Genomic DNA, 24,368 nt, shown 5'->3' with positions numbered 1-24,368 from the left:
TCTTTCATATTCTGAGTATAGTGTGGATGTGACTGTGTGTGCAGGTGTGTTTAGTAGGGAGTCAAGGGAATGGTGGTTCCCATAGCTCTGGTGGAGGCGCAGAGATCTGTCTGTAAATGAGGCAGCATACAGTGACGGCATGAGTCGCCTGCAGGAATCTGGATTTGTTTTTGGAGTCTGTTACCTTCAAGGGTTTATTGGATATTAATAAGTAGGCTAGCATAGAGTGGGAAGGATTGTAGTATACATAGTAATTTCACTCAGCTAGGTGATTGGCTAAAACTAACTTCCCAACTTTTGTTTTAGTTTGGACAGAAATCTGTAAGCATTTGCTAATTTAGATAAAATGGACATATATACACTATTTAAAAGGAAAGCAAAGAATTACATCCAGTCAGTATAAAAATCGGCTTATTTGTATGTTTGTACCAGGTCTTTGTTTTTTGAGGATTTTAGGTAGTGACAGCATGTGGGATAACCAAGAATGAAACCACACGAGGTTAATTTTTTTTTTTTTTAAGATTTTTATTTTATTGTATGAGTTCACTGTAGCTGCCTTCAGACACACCAGAAGAGGGCATCAGATCTCATTACAGATGGTTGTGAGCCACCATGTGGTTGCTGGGATTTGAACTCAGGACCTCAGGAAGAGCAGTCGGTGCTCTTAACCACTGAGCCATCTTTCCAGCCCCCCACATGAGGTTAATTAAGTGTTGTGTTTATCAACAGTTATTCTGCCCTGAAGCCTGTACCTGACTTGAGATAGCTGATTAATATGGTGGTGTGGACCTGCTGGACCAGTGATTGAAACAAGATAATCTCTTGAGCCCAAGATTTCTATCCTAACTAGGACAACATAGTGAGCTATTGCCTTAAAGTAACAAACCAAAACCAATTCATTTGCTTTTCTGTACAATAATACATATCAAATGTATCCAATTTATTTATTTATTTATTTATTTTTTTTTTTTCCATTTTTTCTTTATTAACTTGAGTATTTCTTATTTACATTTGATTGTTATTCCCTTTCCTGGTTTCGGTCAACATCTCCCTAACCTTCCCACTCCCTTTCTATGGGATGTTCCCTCCCATCCTCCCCCCATTACCCTCCCCCAACAATCACGTTCACTGGGGTTCAGTCTTGGCAGACCAAGGCTTCCCTTCCACTGGTGCTCTTACTAGGCTATTCATTGCTACCTATGAGGTTGGAGCCAGGGTCCAGTCCATGTATAGTCTTGGGTAGTGCCTTAGTCCCTGGAAGCTCTGGTTGGTTGGCATTGTTGTTCATATGGGGTCTCGAGCCCCTTCAAGCTCTTCCAGTCCTTTCTCTGATTCCTTCAATGGGGGTCCTGTTCTCAGTTCAGTGGTTTGCTGCTGGCATTCGCCTATGTATTTGCTGAATTCTGGCTTTGTCTCTCAGGAGAGATCTACATCTGTTCCTGTCAGCCTGCACTTCTTTTTTATCTTCATTCATCTTTGTGTCTGAATTGGGTGGCTGTATATGTATGGCCACATGTGGGCAGGCTCTGAATGGGTGTTCCTTCTGCCTCTGTTTTAATCTTTTGCCTCCCTATTCCTGCCAAGGGTATTTCTTGTTCTTTTAAAGAAGGAAATGAAGCATTCACATTTTGATCATCTGTCTGAGTTTCATGTGTTTGTGCATCTAGGGTAATTTGAGCATTTGGGGCTTAATAGCCACAATGAGTGCATACCATGTGTGTTTTTCTGTGATTGCATTTCACTCTCAGGATGATATTTTCCAGTTCCCTCCATTTGCCTATGAATTTCATGAAGTCATTGTTTTTGATAGCTGAGTAGTACTCCATTGTGTAGATGTACCACATTTTCTGTATCCATTCCTCTGTTGAAGGGCATCTGGGATTCTTTCCAGCTTCTGGCTATTATAAATAAGGCTTCATGAACATAGTGGAGCACGGTGTCTTTTTATATGTTAGCATCTTTTGGGTATATGCCCAAGAGAGGTATAGCTGGGTCCTCAGTAGTTTAATGTCCAATTTTCTGAGGAACCTCCAGACTGATTTCCAGAATGGTTGTACCAGTCTGCAATCCCACCAACAATGGAGGAGTGTTCCTCTTTCTCCACATCCTCGCTAGCATCTGCTGTCACCTGAGTTTTTGATCTTAGCCATTCTCACTGGTGTGAGGTGAAATCTCAGGGTTGTTTTGATTTGCATTTCCCTGATGACTAAAGATGTTGAACATTTCTTTAGGTGTTTCTCAGCCATTCGGCATTCCTCAGCTGTGAATTCTTTGTTTAGCTCTGAACCCCATTTTTTTTTAATTTTTTTCTTTTTTCTTTTCTTTTTCTTTTTTCTTTTTTTTCAGAGCTGGGGACCTAACCCAGGGCCTTGCGCTACAGTGCTCTACCACTGAGCTAAATCCCAACCCTGAACCCATTTTTTAATAGGGTTATTTGTCTCCCTGCAGGTATCCAATTTATCTTTAAAGTTTTTTTTTTGTTTGTTTGTTTTACTTTTTTTTTGGAGCTGGGGACCGAACGCAGGGCCTTGCAAGGCAAGGGCTAGGCAAGCACTCTACCACTGAGCTAAATCCCCAACCCCTTTGTTTTACTTTTTATTTGTGGGAATTTTGCCTATATGTATTTGCCTGACCCACACGTGTAAGGTGTCCTCACAGGCCAGAAGAGGACATTGTATGCCTTAGAACTGGAGTTAGATGGTACTGAGCTACCATAGGGGAACTGGGGATTGAAAATGGGTCCTTTGGAAGAGCAGCCAGTGTTCCTAACCCTGATGATATTTTTTTAAGTAACAAAATTGAACAAGTTACCTTTTTTTTTCAGTACTTGGCTTTCATGTGTCTACTTAGAGCAGTGCCTAGAGAAGAGTAGCGAGTAGTGCCTCTGAGTGACATGGACCGACAGCAGCAGACCCCTATGTATTCAGTTAGCAGACCTGGGGGAGAAGTCATGGTGTTGGTCTGGGAACAACTGCCTTCTGCCTCCATAAAGGTCCGTCTGAGTTAGTGGAATCACTGCAGAAGTTTGGGGACAGCAGATCCCACATTAGTACTGTGAGTGTGGCCTCCAGTCTCCTCACTGGTGCTGCTTAGGGATGACATTCCCTTCAGAGTGGAGGAAGGGGTGGGGCTCGGAGGAATGAGGACACAGTACCTGTTCAGTAGGCAGTGTGTTGTCCTCCGTCTTTGTATGTGAGAACTATGTAAACTTGGTCTTTCCTGGTTGATGCCATCACATGTTTTTGAAATGAAGTGAGGTTACTCTGTAGTCTTGTAGTTCATGAAGCAGCACAAAGGTTTGAAAGCCAGGGAGGATGCATTGACTGTCATTGATAGTGATAGGGAGCAAAGGTGATTTTCCTAAGGCATTTGGAAGTGAGTGCTAGGAGAACCCAGTCCGCTATTGAATTTTATAAAACGACAGTTGCATTATTCTCCAAAGGCTGTTATACAATTTCGTACACTTCACTATGCTTTTGTGGAAAATTGCTTATTGAAAAGGAGGCCAGGTGTTGCATTAGGAGTTTTTTTTTTTTTTTTTAAAGCAAACCTAATTTGGTGTAATTTTGATAAAGTTACATTTATTCCTCTTCCATAATGTTCCATATTAATACACCTGTATTTATTGCTACATCTGTAATATATCTTAGAGACTAATCTTTGTAAGGAATAGCCTTCATTATTAAGGAAAAAACTCTAAAAATTAAAAAAACCCCTATGAACCCGAATATTTTTTTTCTAGAACTTACATTTCTAGAAGTTAAAATTCAGTTGAAAAGCAGGAATGGTTAACTGAGATAGTTGAAAATCCATCTGCAGGTAACTCATACCCCCAGTGGCCTATGGTGTTTCTGCAGTGGATTCGAGCAGGGCTCTGCCCTGCAACCGAGAATTTTTATGTTGTTTTTCTAGGATAATTAACATTTTTCACTTTATCTGGTCACAAATTGGTGACTTACACATTTTGGCTATGTCTGAAGTGCTCTGTAATATTTCATCAATAATTTTATTTAAAAATATTTTGTTCTGGGGGATATTATATTTGAAGGATCACCAGCAATTGTTAGGAATTTTGCAGCTTGTGAGACATGGGAGAGGGTATTATGAAGAGCTGAGGTCTTCTTACCCGTGTCCAGGCATGTTACTTCAGTGAATGACAGAGCCTATCAGCACATCAGCACCAGCTCATGGGCATATCACATTAATGGGAGGAATAGGTCGGAATCATGAAACACACGTTCCTCAGCACAGCACCAGGCATTCTTTGGGATGTTGGACTTGATGGAACCACAGTTCTGCAGTTTGCTGTTGGATCAGATACTGAAAATTCATTGCATTGAGTACGTGAGGTGGAACATTGCAATTTGAACTCCTGACGACACTGTCTAAGAAGAAACATGTGAAAATATTTTGTGAGTTTTGTAGTGTCTTCTCCCCACAGCTGTGTGACCCTGGGGTTAGGCTCTTCTCACAGCCAAAGACTGATGTATTCAGTGATAACTTTTTTTTTTTGATATTTTGGAATGAGTGTTATTAAATATACCATTTAAGACAGCTTTAAAAAAAATCTCTTGGGAAGAGATCTTGCATTTAGCTTGTGTTTTAAATGTATGGGTTGACTTTTTGTCTAGAAGGTCATGAGTATGAATTGCAACAGAGAACTTACATAGTACTAATAATAAGTGTACGTCTATTGGATCATCGTGCTCCTCTTTTATTTAAGCCTACCAGAGTCTACCAGAGCTGAAATACTTTTTTATAGTTGACTCAGCTGTTGACTAGCTTGAATCCTGTTAGTTCTTCCCCAAGGGTTCCATGCCTGTCTCCCTTTTCATTCCTGCACCAATATCCTTGTCCGAAATCTTTGATTTGGAAAGGCCCTGTAGAAATCATCCTGTCTAGCTGACTCCTCTGACAGAGTCAAGTTGACTGAGATAAACCTGTGCACACTCACTCCGCAGGAACAGAAGAGAAAACACTGTCCCACAGGGGACAACAGAATGATGGCCTGGGCTTCCCAGCTTCAAAGCCTTCTTCAAGTGCCTTTATCCCGAGCCACCTCAGCTGGTTTGGATACATCTCGAGTGTTCTTTCCTGTGTACTGTTTGTAAATCTGCATCTCGGTGTAGAGCAGAGCGCATCTGCAGACTTTTCTTTGTGTTTCTCATGCTTTATCTTGTGAGACTCGATTTCTTGTGGGAAGGTGCCTGCCCTTGGGAGTAATCTGTTCTCTCTCTGCTCCTCACCCTTGGAAGCTCTCTACATTGTCAGTAGCTTAACTAACATTACACAGTTTTCCCTTTGAATGGTTTTAGGACCTTGCAACTTTTGCTTTGAATCAGAAGTTCTAGATAGTTCCATGCCTGAGCTCTCATTGAAAGCTGTAGCTTAAAGGGGCCACCTTCCCACTTTCCAGGCCTGACAGGTGTGCTCTTTTTGGAAGTTCAGGCCTGTAGTTGGGGATTGTGGTCAGTCCTCCACCCTTTTCTTTTGCCTGTTGGGGGGACAGTGTTTTCTTTCTGTTCCTGGAGGGAGGGGAGAGAGGAGGAAGGAGGAGGGGGGGAGAGAGGGAGGAGGAGGAGGAGGAGGAGGAAGAGGAAAGAGGAGGAAGAGGAGGAGGAGGAGGAGGAGGAGGAGGAGGAGGAGGAGGAGGAGGAGGAGAGAGAGCGACACTAAGCGTGAGTGCATGCAGAACTGAAAAAGTCAAACAGCTTAGCAGTTACTCATTGAACAAAGGTGTCTTGGTGATGAGCTCCCCCTTCCTTTGCTTGGAAATCTTTTTTTGGCTCTCTTTGGGACCCGTGGTTGAACAGAGTTGGGGCAGTGCCGTCATGTAACCCTCCGGCTGACTTCCAGTCTGAATTGCTGGGCCAACTTCCTATCTCCTGTGTGCTGTGGCGCTTTGTGTGGCCACAGTCACACTCAGGTTCTTTGTATCACTAGGCACTTACTGGGCTTTCTGATTCTGAGTTTGGATAGCTTTGTCCACCTCTGGGAATCTTCACATACTTTGGTGAACTGTCTACTCTTTCCTGATCTTCACACATGTTGTCTATCCCATGTGCCTCCTCACCAGACCTTGGTTCTTGTTGTTGCTTCTCTTTAGTTTACATCAGTTCTCTGCATCTGCCTTCTGGGTTTCTGTTCTGCCCATTTAATTTTGAAATTTAAGAAAATTCTACACTTTTGATGCGCTCCTTGCTTTGCTTTTCTGGCTTATATATTTTTTTTCCATCTGTATGTGAGTTTGGTGTGTGTACATCTGCATGGTTGCCTGTGCATGCACATGGAGAACTGAGTGTTTTCCTTTGGGACTCTCATGTGTGCCCAGAGCTCATTAATTCGCCATTTAGTTGGTCAGCTTGTTCCTGGAATCCCACAAACTCTACTCTACTTCCCACAAACTGACATTACAGGTAGATCTAGACATGGCTCGGGTCCTGGAACTCTGACTAGGGGTCAGTGAAACCACAGATACACGGACAGTAAAAGTGGTGATGTGGCGGGAGTTTTCTAACTCAGTAACCCAGAATCTCAGCCTGTATTAGGTACAGACCCAGGGGAGGGGTAAATAATCTCTGTAGGAGATCTCTATAGGTGAGCAGTCTGCGGCTGTAAACAGGCTGTAAACATCAGTGAGGAGGGAGTGGGCAGCCTTTGCACACACTGACACTTTGCTCACACTTTCTCTGACTCCTACTGAGAGCTTTGCTGCCTCTCTTGAGCCCATGTGGGTGCAGCTTTGCCAATAGTCCATGGCCTGAGGCTTCCCCTGGACATGGCTTTATCCAAGCCAACAACACACTTCACTCAGGTAGATCCAGGACTTCACTCCAGACTTCCTCCAGGCCCTGCACCAGCTTAGCACTTCATGTGATCTCTAGGGATCTGTGCTATAGTCCTCCCTGAAGCATGTCTGGTTCTTTTCTGTAATTTCTTGTACGTATTTTCTAACTTTTTAGTTCTTTGATTTTTTGAAGCTTATTTCAGGTATGTGGTAATAATATGTGTCACTTTCTAATATGCTAGGGTCATAGACGGTTATACATCTGTCAGCAATGGCTAGACACTCAGGAATGATGGGCAGAATGAAGGAGAGGAAAGAAAAGAGCCTCCATTAAAGCAATCAGGATGATGAGGTCCCGCCTTTGCAGGGGTTGGTTTGCTGTGGATAAATGTGAATGAAATGTCCCGAGGTGCTTTCAAAGTGAGAACTTCCTGTTGCATGCCCATGTGTCTCCTGAGGCAAGGCAGAACATGTGGACTCACCCTCTGTATCTCACGTGCAGAGACCCTCTCAGAAGGCTCTCTGAGAAAACTCCTTTGTCTTTCAGACCCACTCTAAGTTCAGCTCACTGCAGGACGAAGGCGGCTCTGGTTCCGGAGCTGTAAAGACTGACAGGCAGATCTCTAGGTGATGGAGTAGCCTGGGCTTCAGTCCTGCCTCTGCATGCTGTCCCTCTCCCACCTATGCCCACTCTTTTTCTCTCCTACAAGCTTAGGAGAATTTGGGTGTCATTTTTGGCTTTGCTAACTAACAACTGAGATCAGTTAGAGATCAGTCACTGAGCTGTCTGGGCTGTGTTTAGTCTGTGCTTGTGGTGCTGGAAGTGACCTTAGGGCCTCACTGCTAGGCAGGCACCTACCATGGAGCTGTGTTCTTCACTCTGGTCAGTAAGGATTTAAGTGGAGATAATACCCTCCTCAAAGGCAGGAGAACTTAGGCGCTCACTGAAGGTACTCAGTGCTAAGCAAATAGCTGTTTAGTGAGTAGAACTTCTCTTTCAGCTTGGACGTTGGAAAATCAGCACCAGTATTAGGACATTGAAGTACATCTCCCATTTGACATTTATTCTTATAGACTGCTTTGTGAAGTGATGATAAAGCCATTACTGAAGACAGTTTAATGAACAGCTTGTCAGAAATGTTGTAGTAGAGAATTCTGTTGCAGGGAACCAGTTGGATGGACATCCTGTTACATGAGAAGCCCTGAACCCTGGCGTATCTGATAGTACTATGCTCCTTGCATAATTAATTTTGATAATCATTTTATCTCAGATGTTTTGTTGCTAGGCTATTATCCCTCTCTTGTTTTACTTTAAAATTAAAAAATTGCTTTACATCAATATGTGTGTGGGTGTCTGTCTGTCTGTCTGTCTGTGTAAGTGAGAGAACAACTTTTAGGAATTGTTTCTCTGCTTCTACCATATGGGCTGTGGGGATTGAACTCAGGTCTCCAGGTTGGATGGTGAGCACCTGTGCCCACTGTCTCCATAGTTTACCTCAACTAGTTGGAGAAAAATTCCAATCTGACTGCTAAGCCACCTGTCTTAGTTAGGGTCTCACTGCTGTGAACAGACACCATGACCAAGGCAACTCTTATAAGGACAACATTTAATTGGGGCTGGCTTACAGGTTCATCTAGGCAGGAACATAGCAGCATCCAGGCAGGCATGGTACAGGAGGACCCGAGAGTTCTACATCTTTATCTGAAGGTTGCTAGTGGAAGACTGACTTCCGGGTAGCTAGGATGAGGGTCTATTCTGTATTTGATATTTATTTACACACAAACATGCATGTTTCCATTCTCAAGGGAGAAAAATCTGTATTTTCTGTGAAGTGACTCAGGTAATCTCTCTTCTTCAGATTTTTCCATGGTGTTTAATTTGCAGACTGATTTGGTTCTTTGAATCAGCATCCCATGTTCCCATATTTCTGGCCATGCTTCTATAGGATGATTAAGACCAGTACCTAGGAAGGATCAGTGCTGTGAGTAGCATCTCCTAAGACTGATTGTGTGGGTATAGAAAGAAGGCTATGTATGTAGAGTCTTAGCTGTGTAGTTGGAGCATATAAACCTCAGGGAATCTCAGCTGTTAACTACTGTTGTACTTGTGTTCCTTTCTGTATTTAAACTTCTTCAAAATAATTTAAACCCTGCGCTATGTATTGCACACATCTTAGTTTTTAATGTTTCATCTTTTGTCTCACAGTGATGAAAAAAGAGAATCTATTTGAAGGTGACTCAGGTCGACTTTTGGCTATTCAGTTTCATCTGGAATGTGCACATGTATTTTTATATTATTACGAATATAAAGAAGCAAAAGACCGGTTCAGTACTGCTAAAGACATCAGCAAGTTACAGATTGACCTGACAGGTAAGACTTTACTTTTCATGGATACTCAATTTAATTTTACAGTAAAGCTAGTATGTGTGTTGGCAGTTTGTGTTGTATTTTGCATTTGATTTTCTTTTGTCCTTTTGCTTGAGAGCCATAGCCTTTATTGGCTGAGCTGTCTCTCCAGTCCTTTCGATTTTTTTTAAGTGTAGGGCTAGACCGACCAGAAGATATAAAGCGAACTTGTTGGGATGTGTTTATAATCTCCCGTCCTCTAGATTTTTTTTTTTTAAATACATAGTTCAGGCTGGCCTTGAACTCGTGATAGTCTAGAATTAGTCTCCGTAGTGTTGGAATTTGGGATGCCTTACTATATTTGGTCTAGTATTTACTTTTCTAGAGCCTACCTATTTTTTATTTCATAATACGTTTTAAAGATTTTACCTAAAAATTTTTTTAGAACAAATTTGGATCCTTTTTCATAGAGTCTGTTCCTTGTTCAAAAATGTTTTGTAGTCATGCAGCCAGCCAGTACATGAATGGACCTTGGACCATTCGATTCTGGTGTAAACCTTCAGAGACCTCTCTTCTCTTGACTCCCCAGTTTAGCCCCGCCCCCGTGTAGCCCCGCCCCCGTGTAGCCCTGCCCCTGTGTAGCGCCCATTCTTATATAAGTACACTGTCGCTGTCTTCAGACACACCAGAGGAGGGCATCAGATCCCATTACAGATGGCTGTGAGCCACCGTGTGGTCGCTGGGATTTGAACTCAGGACCTCTGGAAGAGCAGTCAGTGCTCTTAACCGCTCTTAACCATAGTCCATAAACTCCCTCTCCCATTCTCCCTCCCCCTTCTTTTATGAGGGTGTTCCCCCACCCACCTAACCCACCCCGTCCCACCTCCCCGTCCTGACATTCCCCTACACTGGGGCATGGAGCCTTAGCAGAACCAAGGGCTTCTCTTCCCATTGGTGCCCAGCAAGGCCATCCTCTGCGACATATGCAGCTGGAGCCATGGGTCCCTCCATGTGTACTCTTTGGATGGTTGTTTAGTCCCGGGGAGCTCTGGTTGGCTGGTATTGTTGTTCTTATGGGGTTGCAAGCCCCTTCAGCTCCTCCAATCCTTTCTCTATCTCCTTTAATGTGGACCCTGTTCTCAGTGCAAAGGTTGGCTGCGAGCATTCGCCTTTGTATTTGTCATATTCTGGCAGAGACTCTCAGGAGACAGCTATATCCGGCTCCTGTTATCATGCACTTCTTGGCATCAGCAATATTGTCAGGGTTTGGTGGGTGGTTGTATGTATATGGGCTGGATCCCCAGGTGGGGCAGTCTCTGGATGGCCTCTCCTTCAGTCTCTGCTCCACACTTTGTCTCCGTATTTCCTCCTATGAATATTTTTGTTTCCCCTTTCTAAGAAGGACTGAAGCATCCATACTTTGCTTGTTCTTCTTGAGCTTCATGTTGTCTGTGAATTGTATCTTGAGTAATCCTGAGCTACTGGGCTAATACCCTCTCATCAGTGAATGCATACCATGTGTTTTTTTTTTTTTTTTCTGTGACTGGGTTACCTCACTCAGGATGATATTTTCTAGTTCCATCCATTTGCCTGTGAATTTCATGAAGTCATTGTTTGGACTTCTGGGGGAAATCACCATCCTTGACGTCAAGTAGTATTACAGAGCAATAGTGATAAAAACTTTATGGTATTGGTACAGAGACAGACAGATAGACCAATGGAATAGAATTGAAGACCCAGAAATGAACCCGTACACCTATGGTCACTTGATCTTTGATAAAGGAGCTAAAACCATCCAGGGGGAAAAAGATAACATTTTTAACAAATGGTGCTGGTTCAACTGGAGGTCAAATGCAAAATAGACTGTAGAAGAATGCAAATCGACCCCTTCTTATCACACTGTACAAAGTTCAAGTCCAAGTGGATCAGGACCTCCACATAAAACCAGATACACTCAAACTAATAGAAGAAAAAGTGGGGAAGAGCCTTGAACACATGGGCACTGGGGAAAATTTCCTGAACAAAACACCAATGGCTTATGCTCTAAGATCAAGAATCGACAAATGGGACCTCATAAAATTGCAAAGCCTCTGTAAGGCAAAGGACACTGTCATTAGGACAAAACAGCAACCAACAGATTTTTACCAATTCTACATCTGATAGAGGGCTAATATCCAAAATATACAAAGAACTCAAGAAGTTAGACCACAGGGAGACAAATAACCCTATTAAAAATGGGGTTCAGAGCTAAACAAAGAATTCACAGCTGAGGAATGCCGAATGGCTGAGAAGTTCCTAAAGAAATGTTCAACATCCTTAGTCATCAGAGAAATGCAAATCAAAACAACCCTGAGATTCTACCTCACACCAGTCAGAATGGCTAAGATCAAAAACTCAGGCGACAGCAGATGCTGGCGAGGATGTGGAGAAAGAGGAACACTCCTCCATTGTTGGTGGGATTGCAGGTTGGTACAACCATTCTGGAAATCAGTCTGGAGGTTCCTCAGAAAATTGGACATAGTACTACCTGAGGACCCAGCTATACCTCTCTTGGGCATATACCCAAAGATGCCCCAACATATAACAAAGACACATGCTCCACTATGTTCATAGCAGCCTTATGTATAATAGCCAGAAGCTGGAAAGAACCCAGATGCCCTTCAACAGAGGAATGGATACAGAAAATCTGCACAATGGAGTACTACTCAGCTATTAAAAACTAATGAAGTTTTGAGTGAATGTCAAGGACATGGCCATGTCAGGCATCAGTGCTTCAGTCTCACTGGGGTGGGGTTGGGGGACTAAGCCTTCCTGGATGAGGCTCAGAGCAATGGCAGACCTTCCTCAGGTTCCAGTGTGACTGTTGATAGTATGCAGAAAGTGTCCACTGAGCTTTGCCACTTAGATGCTTACAGCTTGCTTACCCTACATGGCCTGCACTTACCTACAAGGCTGCTTCTTGTTCTGCTGCATATAATAACTCTGCCTCCTTGTTTCTCCATGTATAGCAACCCTTCCTTGTTTATCTGTATGTAATCACCCTGTCTCCCTGTTCAGCTGTATATAATAAACGTGCTGAGCTTCCAGGGAGCTGTGGCTTCTGCATCCTTGGGCCCATACCATCTGATCCCAGCTGTTCTGTCCCTGTGTTCATGTATCTGTCATTTTCTTTATCCCTCCTCCTCTCCCTAGTTAGGCCACCTTCTGAAGCTATACAGGATGTATACTCTATGTTGAAAGAATGGATGAGTTACAGAATTTTTTTTCTTTTTTTTTCCGGAGCTGAGGACCGAACCCAGGGCCTTGCGCTTGCTAGACAAGTGCTCTACCACTGAGCTAAGTCCCCAACCCTCAGAATTTTTCTTAAATCCTGTTGTTTCTTCTGAGTGCCAAAGAAGAAACCTTGCTTTGTACCCTGTTCTGCTGTGTCCTAGTTTATTACAGTATAGTTGGATGGATGACCAATGAGAACCAAACTGTGTCCTAGTTTATTACAGTATAGTTGGATGGATGACCAATGAGCTACAGGTTTAGGGTGAGCATCCCTGAGACCTAGCTCATCTCCTAGGTCTGTTCTCAGCCCCAACGTTCAGTCCTTCTTATTGAGTCAGTGTTACTCAGGAAAGCCCTTTACTGTACCGTCAGTCTCATATGACTTTATGGGACCTTAGCCATCTTTTATTACATGTTGGTGTGGGAAAAGTAATTTAATATCTAGTTTATAGTTTTGGAACAATGCCATAAATAACTTGGAGTTTTGCCTGTATTTGAAAGTATAGTTATATGTAATTTATGAGGTTCATTTCAGAGATTTTTTAAAAAATATTTTTGTTATAGGAGATTTTTCGGGGGTCATTTAAGTATTAACGACATGTTGCCTTACATGTTCAGGTGTAATCATTGGTATATTCAATGGCTATTACAGGTTTTATTTTCCCCAAGGTCAAGGTGAAGAGCTTGAAAGTTCAAACAGACTCACAAATAAAATGGGGAAGCAGATTGTTTTCCACACAGCTCTGCACTCACTCACAGAAATCAGCTCTAGCCACTTCACTGCCGTCTTGACCCTGACGTGTTTACAGGGTTGAGAGTTACTCAGAGCCCGAGTCCCCTCAGTATAGGAAGCAGATTTCGTCGGCTGCTCTTAGTAATTCCACATTTTCCAGAGAATGGATGTTGAAACTTTTGCTCCTCTTCAAAGTGGTCTGAAAATAGCTCTTCTGCAGTGTATTATTTCAGAGACGTAAAGAAGACATGTTGGATCATGAAAAGCCAGACGGGGACTCATTGAGGCCCCAGCTAAGTGCTGGCCTAACGTAGGGGATCCTGTGATCCTGAGCGAGTGGTGACAAGTGTCAGCCCCTGTCTTTCCACGTGTGTGTGTGTGTGTGTGTGTGTAAACATTATATGTATATGATATGTATGTGTGGATGCGTGAGTTCTAACCACAGTACTTAAGTTATTCTTTTCACAGAGAGTAAAAATAAGCAAAAATGGGGATTGAGAATCTCATGTCAGAAGTCTTGGCTGTGAGCCTTAGCACTGCAGTTCATTGGCTTCGGATTATCTGAAGTAATTTATCATCACTAGGCCTCAGGTCTTTCCTATGTGAATGGAAAAAATACTTCAGCACTCTGAAAATATTAGTCATAGTGATTGCACTGTAAATCTGTAAATCTGCCTGACAGACCCACAGGTAAGACTTCGTTGTAATTTTTAGGTGCTTTGGGAAAAAGGACACGATTCCAGGAGAATTATGTGGCACAGCTGATTGTAGATGTCCGGAGAGAAGAGGATGTCCCTTGCAGTCGTGAGTTCAGCCCAGCACCCACCCCCCAGGAGTATTTAACCAAGGTGAGTTGTTAGTTCCTGTGACTGTTTCAGGAAGTGAGTATCACAAACACTGAGTGATGAGAAGAGACTGAGAACCTTTGTGACGTTGCTTATTTTTACCTAAAATGGGGATAAGCAGTACTTTTTTCTTTTATAATTTTCTCGAGGAAGGAAGGATTTATTCTGTCTTGCAGTTTGAAGGGATACATTTGACTGCAGTGGGTGCCAGCTGCACCCACAGTCAGACAGCACAGCTCCCTTACAGTGTGGTAGGCATGAGTTAGCAGTCCTACTGTGTTGCCCTTGACATATAAAAGCAGACAGAGTAAGAGACCACCTACTGCTATACCTGTTTACCTTATTTGTTTTTCCTTTTGAAGCAGGGACTGGCTATGTAGCCAAGATTGGCCCTTAGCTCCTGCCTCTCCTACTTTAGCCTCCTAAGTGCTGGTATGCTAAAACCCAACTGGCTTGGGGCAGAGCCCTGATGGTTGGTATTGAGAGATTAGAGAAAGGACAGACACACACACACATACAGTTAAGCTGGGATGAGGTGAGAGCCTGCTACATCTGTACCCTTGAACTGTAGCCTGTCTATTAGGTACAGCACAGGGTCGGGGAGGGCTTAGCTATTCTGTATAGGAAGTCTGTAGGTGAACAGTCTTAGGCTGTGAACATCAGGAACAGGAAGGGGCAGTTGCTAATCTCTGCGCACACTGATCAGTAGTCTGTTAGCACTATTCCGTGGGCTCCTGACGAAAGCTTTGCCGTTCCTTTCGGGCCTGGCTGATGTTGCCATTTTCCTATGGCTCTGAGGCAGCCCTTAGAGTCCTTGGCACATCCGAGCCCGTGTCAGCAATGCTCAGGGCTGTCCCTGCCCCCTACACTGGAGTGCTAGGCATGAGCCACCACACCCAGCTCTATATTACTCCCTTTATTTGGTCTTCTGTGGGTATTTTTAACATTCAGAGGTTTGTCATTTCTCTGGCTTCTCCTAAATACATAAGCCAGCGACCAGAATTCCTTTTCTCTCATTTTACGATCTGCTTTCTACCCGGTCGTTCTTGGGTTGCTTGCTGCTTTGGTATGCTTTTGACACGTCTAATGAATCTTTCTTGTGGCTTGAACTTGAGCATCTAGAATGGTTGCTTTTATGGAGGCTGTGAATACATCTTCATTTTCCAGAGGTTCCCACACTTCCAGTTTTATATGTAACTAAATTTTTTTAAGGATTCATTTTTACTTTATGTGTATGTGTGTTTGCCTGCACATATATCTGTGTACCACATGTGCATAGTGATGACAGAGGCCAACAGAGGGAATTGCGTCCTCTGGAACTGGAGCTGCCATGGACGTGTTGGGAATGGAAGCTGGTTCCTCAGGGAGAGCAGCTTCTTGTGCTCTTCCTTCTTGAGCCATCTCCCCAGCCCCACATTTACAGTTTTTAATTGTCCTTTTATTGATTTTAATGTCCTTAGTGGCTGTGCTTTCGTATACTTCATTTTAGAACCTATAAGTAAATTTACCTCGAGTACACTGAGTATCAAATTTGTATTCTGTTCTGAGACTAATGCCACAGAGAGAGGCTGAGAGAGAGGAGTGTGTCTTAGTCAGGGTTTTATTGCTGTGATGAAACACCATGACCAAAAAGCAAGTACGGGGAGGAAGGGGTTTACTTGGCTTACATTTCCAGATCATAATTCATCATTGGAAGAAGTCAGGACAGGAACTCAAGGAAGGCAGGAACCTGGAGGCAGGAGCTGGTGCAGAGGCCATGGAGAATTGGCCGCTTACTGGCTTCCTCTGGCTTGCTCAGCCTGCTTTTTTATGGAATCCAGGACAACCAGCCCGGGGTGGGACAACCCACAGTGGGCTGCACCGTCACCGTTGGTCACTAATTAAGAAAATGCCTACAGCCGGCTCTCATAGAGGCATGTCCTCAACTGAGGCTCCTTTCTACACATAGAACCATGCCTCTGAAAAGAACACTGGGCGAGGTCCAGTTCACTGACTCTTGTGGTGCTTTCATAGGGAGCAGCCTTGGTCCTAGAAGGGTGAATGAGGGAGAGGGTTGTAGCAAACATAGAACCTGATGACATCACTTCCTGGCCGATGTGGAACTGTGACTGTGTGTGTGTGTGTGTGTGTGTGTGTGTTTGTTGCTGTAGTTAACACTAGTCAGAGAGTGTGTAATGAGTGCGCTCATTCTTAATTTCCTCCTCTCTGTTCTCGGTCTTACCCAAGCTCCTCATTAAACTTTAGGTTGCCCATTGGAGTCTGATCTTTAGGCTAGAACAGTGTCTTAGAAAGAGATTTAATTCTGAAGTCCAATCACACAAAAGTTAAGCGTTTCATGATATGTATAGTGTGTGTTTGTGTATGAGAGCAGACTGTGTATGAGGTCAGCAAACAACCTCGGAGCATGAGTTCAGGTTCTCTAAAGGAAAAGAACTGTTAGAATGAAAAAAATTATATATATAGATATTAAAAGGGGATTATTAGAGTTGCTTGCAGGCTGAGATATGTTGATTCTCATCCTGGTTTCTTCAGGACATTTATCGTGAGTAGACAATGAAGTTTGCCAAAGGCCTTCTCTGCTTCTGTAGAGATGCCCTGTGAGTTCTGTCATTAAGTGTCATTCCTGTACTGTATGATACTTATTTGATGTTGTGTGACTTTCCCTGAGGAGATGTGAAGAACTGTTTATTTACCACAGACAGCACATAGAAGAAAGACAAAAAAAATGATTTCACCCAAGCCTAGCTTTAAATAAATTTACTGGCGACTTACAGGAGTATGGCGAAGGGTTATAGAGGGACATGGATGACTCAAAGGCTTCTGCATCAGTCAAGAGCCCCACTACAGCTTGGGTGATGCTCACCATATCCCTGAGCTCCCTGCACAGCTTGCAGGTTCTTTGGCCTGTTGGAGAACCCTTTCTCCCTAGCGACTGCGACTGCGACTGCGACTGTGACTGTGACTGCGACTGCCAATGTGGGCTTGGGATCCGCCATGAGTCCCAGGAACTGAATTTGGTAGTGAGTGCCAGTACTGCTGGGCCACTGTGCCAGTCCTTTTTAAGGGCATTGTGTGTCTTGATTGGCTGTTTATAGACCTTCTTTTTTGAAGTAGCTGCATACATTTTTGGTCCACTTTTAATTTTGTTGTCTAAGCGCTTTCATATGCTTTTTAGTTTTTAAGACTTATTTTCCTTATTTTTTAAAGTAGACATCTCACAGTCACTAATGAAAGGTGTGTTCCATTTACAAAGCAGTATGCTTTCTATAAAGTAGTTTAGCTGACTCCAAGCAAGTGCACAGGCAGGAGGGTGTCACAGTGTGTCTGACCCCTTCTCTTTAGAAGATGCGAGCGCTGTGTTGGCAGTCCACATTCTGGGCCTCCGTTTGAGTGACGAGAGGCAGACAAGCTGTGGTACCTCGGCTGCTAGCCCACTCTCATTATGTGACAAGAACCATGACCACAGGGATGGATACACACCCCTCCAGTGATGGAAGACGGGGTAGAAAGAGGGCGGTGACAGGGACGGGCAGGTAGAGAGTACAAGTGGGTGGGGCGGTGGTGGGATTACTGCCGAGGTTCCTTTGCACGTGGGTCACTCAGCAGAGGTAACTGTCACTCTATACTTTTCACTTCCACTGAGGTGCATGTAATTGTTCCCAACTGTATATTCCACAAGAGACAGTATGCTGACCATATTCAGACATTGACTAGTGTTTAAAACCTCAGGAGGGTGTGTTACACAGGACATGGTACTATATACCTTCAAAAATCAAGAGGCTGAGGCAGGTGAGCTTAAGGCCAGCTTGGTCTACCTAGTGAGCTCAGGCCAGCCAGAGCTACAGAGTGAGACCCTGTTTTAAATACCAACAAGAGATAGAACACCAAACCAAACCAAACAAAAACTCAAAGTAAATCAAAACAAAAATAATGTACCCCAACCTTCTTCCAAGAAACCTACCAAGCATCAATATTATCTCCTTTAGCAGTCTACTGAATGAATGAGTGAGTGAATGAATGAATAAATGAAATATAACTTTTGTTCAAAATATTTTTTTCTCTGTCTCTCCAGAATCTTGAGCTCAACGATGATACCGTTCTGAATGAAATAAAGTTAGCAGATAGTGAGCGGTTTCAGATGCCAGACCTGTGTGCTGAGGAGCTTGCTGTGGTCCTCGGAGTCTGGTACGTTAATGGCTGATGTGGCTGTGTGGAACACCTTCACCATTGTCCCCCTGAGTTTGGGAAGATCGTCATTAAAACTTCCCTGTACAGTGGAATTGTACAGCCTGTGAGGGTGGAGATGGCGTGGGCAGCAAATGAAAGGATCAGAGCTCCAGAGTCTATTAAGTTTGTAGCTCCTTCTTTTAGTTTTTGGTTATCTTCAGATGGGTGTAGATTTTTAATAAAATACTTAGTAATAGGCGAGAATGATTATGCACTGGCTGGTTCGTGTGTCACCTCGACACAAGCTGGAGGTATCACAGAGAAAGGAACCTTCCTTGAGGAAATGCCTCCATGAGACCCAGCTGTAAGGCATTTTCTCAACCAGTGATCAAGGGTGGGAGGGCCCATTGTGGGTGGTACCGTCCCTGAGCTGGTAGAGAGCAAGCTGAGCAAGCCAGGGGCAGCAAGCCAGTAAGAAACATCCCTCTGTGGCCTCTGCATCAGCTCCTGCTTCCTGACCTGCTTGAGTTCCAGTCCTGACTCTCTTTAGTGATGAACAGCAACGTGGAAGTGTAAGCTGCATAAACCCTTTCCTCCCCAACTTGCTTATTGGTTGTGATGTTTGTGCAGGAATAGAAACCCTGACAGATTATGTATGAGAGACTCGTACAGAAGCAGAGGGGGTCTGTGAGCATTCATACCAGGTCTCTACACAGGATTTCTGACTGAACCTGATGCTCACCTATTTGCTGCCTATCCCCATAGGACTAGGTAACAGATGCACGTGATCACAGCTGACTTTTCTGTGGTTGCTGGGCATCTGAACTCGGGTTCTCAGGTTTGCATGGCCAGCACTGTTCTTGAACGCACCACTTCTCTAGCTGAGAATGACTATTTTGACCTCCAAAGATGTGTGTGTATTATATATGTGTAACATATATAATATTTAAATACAAATAATATGTGTTTATGTATGTGTGTATATATATACATATACATATATGTTTTTGTTTTGTTTTGTTTTGTTTTTTTGAGACAGAAAAATATTCACTGTACTAGGACAACTAAAAGGAATGAAACCATCCAGATGGGAAATGACAAATTGTGACCTATCCACCCAGCAGAATGCTGGCCTACACATGTCATTGCAGCTACAGATTAAGACACAAACCACAGAAACAGTAAAGGAAGTAATCACAGGGAACTATAGAGAGCATGGAAACAGGCGATGGAAACGCTCGCATGGCCCTGGCTGTCCTTGAGCTCACTTTGTAGACCAGGCTGGCCTTGAACTCTGCCTCTGCCTCCCAGGTGCTGGGATTAAAGGTGTGCACCACTACCTGGCTATGTATATTTTGAAGTAAATTTGTTTTGAATACTATAGAATTTTATGCTATTTAATGGAAATAGTTTTCTTTTATTCCTTTTTTCCACCTTTCTTAAAACGTGGCTGGATTATAGTTCTGTTGGTTTTATTGATGGTCATTTGGAACTGAGCCTCTGACATTTCTCCTCCTCTCAGTGCTTCTCACTTTACAGGAGAAGTTTTACAGAGGAGCTGGGAATTAATGTACTTTGAATGAGGTTCTTATCCTGTCTTGTGAGTTTGTAATGTTCTTGTTCATACATAGAACAGAGCCTTAGCATGGCAAGGACTGCAGGGCTAAGTGGATGGATCATCTTGTTATTCCTCTGTGCTACAAACTAGAGATGTATGAGAGAGAGAGAGAGAGAGAGACAGACAGACAGATAGACAGACAGAGAATATGTTTATTGCATGTTTTAATTATTTCATTCCCCATTTATTTTGTTTTGTTGTGTAGGCCAGGTGTGTGGTTAAGGCCAGAGTAGATTTCATAGTAGGTTCTAGACCATCTAGGGCTACACATCAAGATCCTGCTTTCCAGTAAGTAAATAAATAAATTAAGTGAGTGAGTGAGTGAGTGGGGGCTAGAGAGACGGCTCAGTGTGGAGCGTCGCTGATGTGTTGGGCAGCTCTCAGCACCCAGGTCAAGTGCCTTGAACTATAGCTCCAGCCTCAGGGTATATAATGCTTCTGTCTCCTTTGGCTCCTGCACTCATACGTACATACCCATATGAATAAAATACACATGGACAATTAAAAATAATAAAAATGAACCTTAAATAGGTCTGGAAAAGTTACACATAAGCATTCATGCTCATCAAAATCTTTAAACTATATTGAAAATTATAAGGAACCATTACTATTTTATAGGTTTGTGCTTTCGTACCTTTTAACTTTTATTATTTTAAACTTATAACTATTTTGCCTACATTTATGTGTGTATGCCACATGCATGCCTGATGCCCATGGAGATCAGAAGGGGATTTGGGATCCCTTAGAACCACCACATGTGGGTGCTGGGAACAGAACCTGGGTCTTCGCAAGAGCACCAGGTAGTCATAACCACTGAGCTAAATCTCCAGCCCTTTAAAGTAATGGTTTTGAGGCAGGGCCTTCCTTTGTAGCCCAGGTTAGCCTCACACTTGGAGCAGCCCTTCAGCATCGGCCTCCTGAGTGCTGAGGTTTCAGGGGCAGCCGCCACACCTCGTTGTCTGTCACCCTTCCTAATACGCATGATATTTACATGCCAAGTAATTCGTGTAACATTCGTGATTTAAATTACAGTGAGTGGAAATGGTGAACCAGAAGTTCAGCCTGTGCATTTTCCCCATGTCTCCCTCTGTTCTCCCTCCTCACAGAAAATGCTGTCCTAAGTTTATGATTGTCATTTTCTGGATTTAACAGCATGCTCACTCTAAGTCTGCATCCCCAGGCCGAGCGAGCGCTTCCATCGCCTGTTTCCATGCTCTCTATAGTTCCCTGTGATTACTTCCTTTACTGTTTCTGTGGTTTGTGTCTGAATCTGTAGCTGCAATGACATGTGTAGGCCAGCATTCTGCTGGGTGGATAGGTCACAATTTGTCATTTCCCATCTGGATGGTTTCATTCCTTTCAGTTGTCCTAGTACAGTGAATATTTTTCTGTATCATTTCTGGGCCACACATTCATTGACTTTGTTTTGTTTTTTTCTGTGCTGTATAATCTAGAATGGAATTACTGAGCTGGGGGTATATGAATGTTTGCCAAAAGTTGCTCATTAGACCCTGTCATCAGCATCTTAGAACGCCTGTGGTTCTGTACTCAGGTGACTTACAGATTTTAGGGTGTCCTGGTTGTCATAACAACGGGATTTGTCAGTGGTAGATGATTGATTAGTCAGTGGGAGTCAGTAGTTCCCACTGTCTTTGGTGAGTGACATAGCTTGGATTTCCTGTTTTGGTTTACCATTTATTTTTGAGGGTGCATGTCATGGCAAGCACCTTGACCTGTTCAACCATCTTGTAGCCACTGGATTTCTTCGTTTTTCTAATAAGAGAAATTATTTTGATATCAGCTGTTGTATTTTCAGAGTTTTATTATTGCCTTTTGAATGTTTGTTTCAATACATATATATTGTACAGCATTTTAGTGTGTGACTTAAAACATGTACTGTAACAAATAATGGTTTCTTTAAGAGTTATTTTTAATTAGCTACAGCATGTGCTTTAGGTTTTTGTTTTTGTTTTTTTAAATTCAAAGCACAAATTTCCAGAAGAACAACCCAGTTCATAAGCTAACGGAGGAGGAGCTGCTGGCCTTCACATCGGTGAGTAATGGCCTCACCCTCTCCAGTTCCTTCTTCTCCCTTGTAGATTATTTTGACTCTGGTGTGTTCTTGCTTAAGCTGAAAAAACTGCCAGCTAAGGAAATCGGGTGCACCTCCTGCCGGGTTTTAACCCACACCTTCTGAGTGTTCCCCAAAGCAAGGTTCTTTTCTCTGTACTTGCTTTGGTTTGAGGACAGTGACTAGATTCTTCTTCCCCGCCTCTTTCTTTCTTTTTTGGCTCCAGGGTCTACTGTGTTACTGTGCATATAATGGATACTCAACAGCTGTTTGTTGAGTGACTGAATGAGAGACTGAGACTTCATAGGCCTTATGCATAAAAGTGAGGGTCAATTTTGGTGTCTACATGGATGTCTTGACAAAGAATTGTGTGCAGGAGCAGGAGAGCAGTGGTCAGGAAAGGGGGAAGGGTTGAGGACACAGGGCGCTTGTCAGTTTTCCATTGTGTAGAATAGCCAGGACAGATGGGCAGACAGAGAAGTGGCTGTGGAATTTGACAGGGAGTGCATTGCTGCCCTGGAGCACTGTTTGTGGCAATTTTGCATAGTCATCTCATTGCAGTTGACTGAAGAGGGAAGATGACAGATCAGGACCCAGGCTGGAGGAGAACAGTAGCAAAATAGAAAGATGGGTGAATAGATGTTGGATGTGAAATCCAGGAAAAGAGAGGTGTATCAGAGAAGACGGGAGACTTACTGTAATTTTGGCTTTGTGATGGAAAAGGGTGCACATCTTTTTTCTTTTTTTAATGGGTCTCTCTAGATAGCCCTGGCTGTGCTGTAGCTTCCTGTGTAGACCAGGATGGCCTTGAACTCATAGAAACCTACCATTGCCTACTGAGTGCTGGGATTAAAGATGTGTACCACCGGGCCTTGCTTGCTGCATATTTTCTTGAATGAATCAAATTCCTTGTGATTCTGCCAAAGGCAGCCTTATCAGCAGGGGTACAAGATGCCACTTTCTTTCTTCCTTTGCCCTTTTCCAGGTAAGACAAAAGGAAGAACTTTTCTCAGTAGAAGGAAAGCTGGCATGTTTGTGCTGTAATAGGGGCTTTGCAGACTGTTCTTCCCGCTCTCTTGGTCATGTTGGATGATAGTGGCTGGAGTCCTCCGGGGATTGGGGTTGACTTCCCGCTCTTCCCATTCTCAGCACCTTGGGTTACCATTATAGTGTGGGCTTTAGCTGACTAGATGGAAATGCCTTATTTATTAATGCATGTGCTAAAAGAATTTGGCACACAAAGGGGCAACACTGTTTTCAATGCACATAAAGTAACTTGTATACCTTCCTTTCACTCAGCTAGTAACTATGAAATATTTACCATGCACACGTGTCTTGGTCCTCACTGGGAATACAATGGTGAACAGTATCTTTTTTGTTCTAGAGTTTCAGTTAATTTCCATGGAAATACACAGACAGATAGATATTTAAATAAGGTGCTGAGGAGGGCTGTAAAGTGGGATGGATGGGTGCTGTTTAGCAGGATGGTCTGGAATATCTTAGTCGGAAGATGATTTGGAAACAGATCCTCCTGGAGTAGGGCAGTGGGGCAGGACATGAGGCTTGGGAGTAGCATGAGAGAGAGTGGGGGGTGTGCAGGGCTGAGAGGAGACAAGTGTCCAGGCAATGGGTGATTTGGAGGCTTGGGTCTCTACTGATGCCAGAGGCCAGCACCGATGGAGCTGGTGACAGAGAATGTTCTCACTGGGCTTTGTGGTGGGGTGAGCAGTACTAACACCGTCAGTTTGGGTTGGTCTCAAACACATTGGCAATGTGTGTCCTTCCCAGTCCCTGTGCAAACCCTGCACCAGTCTGTTAAAAGCACAGCTCTTGTGAGTGAGGGAAAGCTTCCTCACTCCCTCCAGTCTTCAGGTTATCTCTTTCTCGTTTCTCTGTATCATGAGGTACTTGCAGGCTTCTTAGCTGCTGGTTCTAGTGTGAGTGGCTCATCTCTCCCAGTTTCCAGCGAAAGTCATGAGTTCAGCTTTTATATTTACCCACAAGAACTATTTGCCGAGTACTTTTTCTGCTCTCTCTTCTCCTTTGGCTCTCCTCCCAGTCAGCCCTGGCCTGAGTACTGATCTTTTTGGGAGAAAGCTTTGTGACTACAGAGAATCAAATGCCAGATCTAACTTTTCTAAGGAGACGTCTTTGTTATTTCGAGTAAATCTTTAATTTCTAAGAAGTATTGCAATGTGCTGGGGCTATAGCTCAGCTGGTAGAATGTTCCTCTAGTATGTACAAAGCCTAGGCTCTGTTCTCAGGGATGCATACCTGAGTGGTCCATGCCTGAGATCCCTAACTCTGCAGATGGGGTGAGGAGGATCAAGGTCATGCTTAGCCACACAGTAAGTGAGGCCAGCCAGGGACATGAGTCCCGTCTCCAAGAAAATCCAAACCAAACACCCCCCCATCCCCATCTAGGAAGAGCTGCAGGGAACACGGGCACTGGGAGGCCCTCAGGACTCTGTGAGGACTCTGGGCTCTGAACTGTTTCTTCCCCTTGTCTTGTCTCAACTGAAGCATG

General features: G+C 43.6%; 1 protein-coding gene across 1 annotated transcript in view; it reads left to right on the top strand.

Annotated features, from left to right (window-relative positions):
* Positions 1–24,368, top strand: part of Ttc27 (tetratricopeptide repeat domain 27) — a 144,343-nt gene that overhangs the window by 15,673 nt on the left and 104,302 nt on the right. The window contains exons 6-9 of the mRNA XM_032908915.1: positions 8,994–9,158; positions 13,855–13,988; positions 18,058–18,170; positions 21,757–21,823. Of these exons, the coding sequence (XP_032764806.1) occupies positions 8,994–9,158; positions 13,855–13,988; positions 18,058–18,170; positions 21,757–21,823 (479 nt within the window). The remainder of the gene's footprint in view (positions 1–8,993; positions 9,159–13,854; positions 13,989–18,057; positions 18,171–21,756; positions 21,824–24,368) is intronic.

This window comes from Rattus rattus, chromosome 7 (genome assembly GCF_011064425.1).
Source record: "Rattus rattus isolate New Zealand chromosome 7, Rrattus_CSIRO_v1, whole genome shotgun sequence".
Taxonomy (NCBI): domain Eukaryota; kingdom Metazoa; phylum Chordata; class Mammalia; order Rodentia; family Muridae; genus Rattus; species Rattus rattus.
The sequence above is the reverse complement of the archived record's forward strand: the minus strand, read 5'-3'. Positions and strand labels throughout refer to the sequence as shown.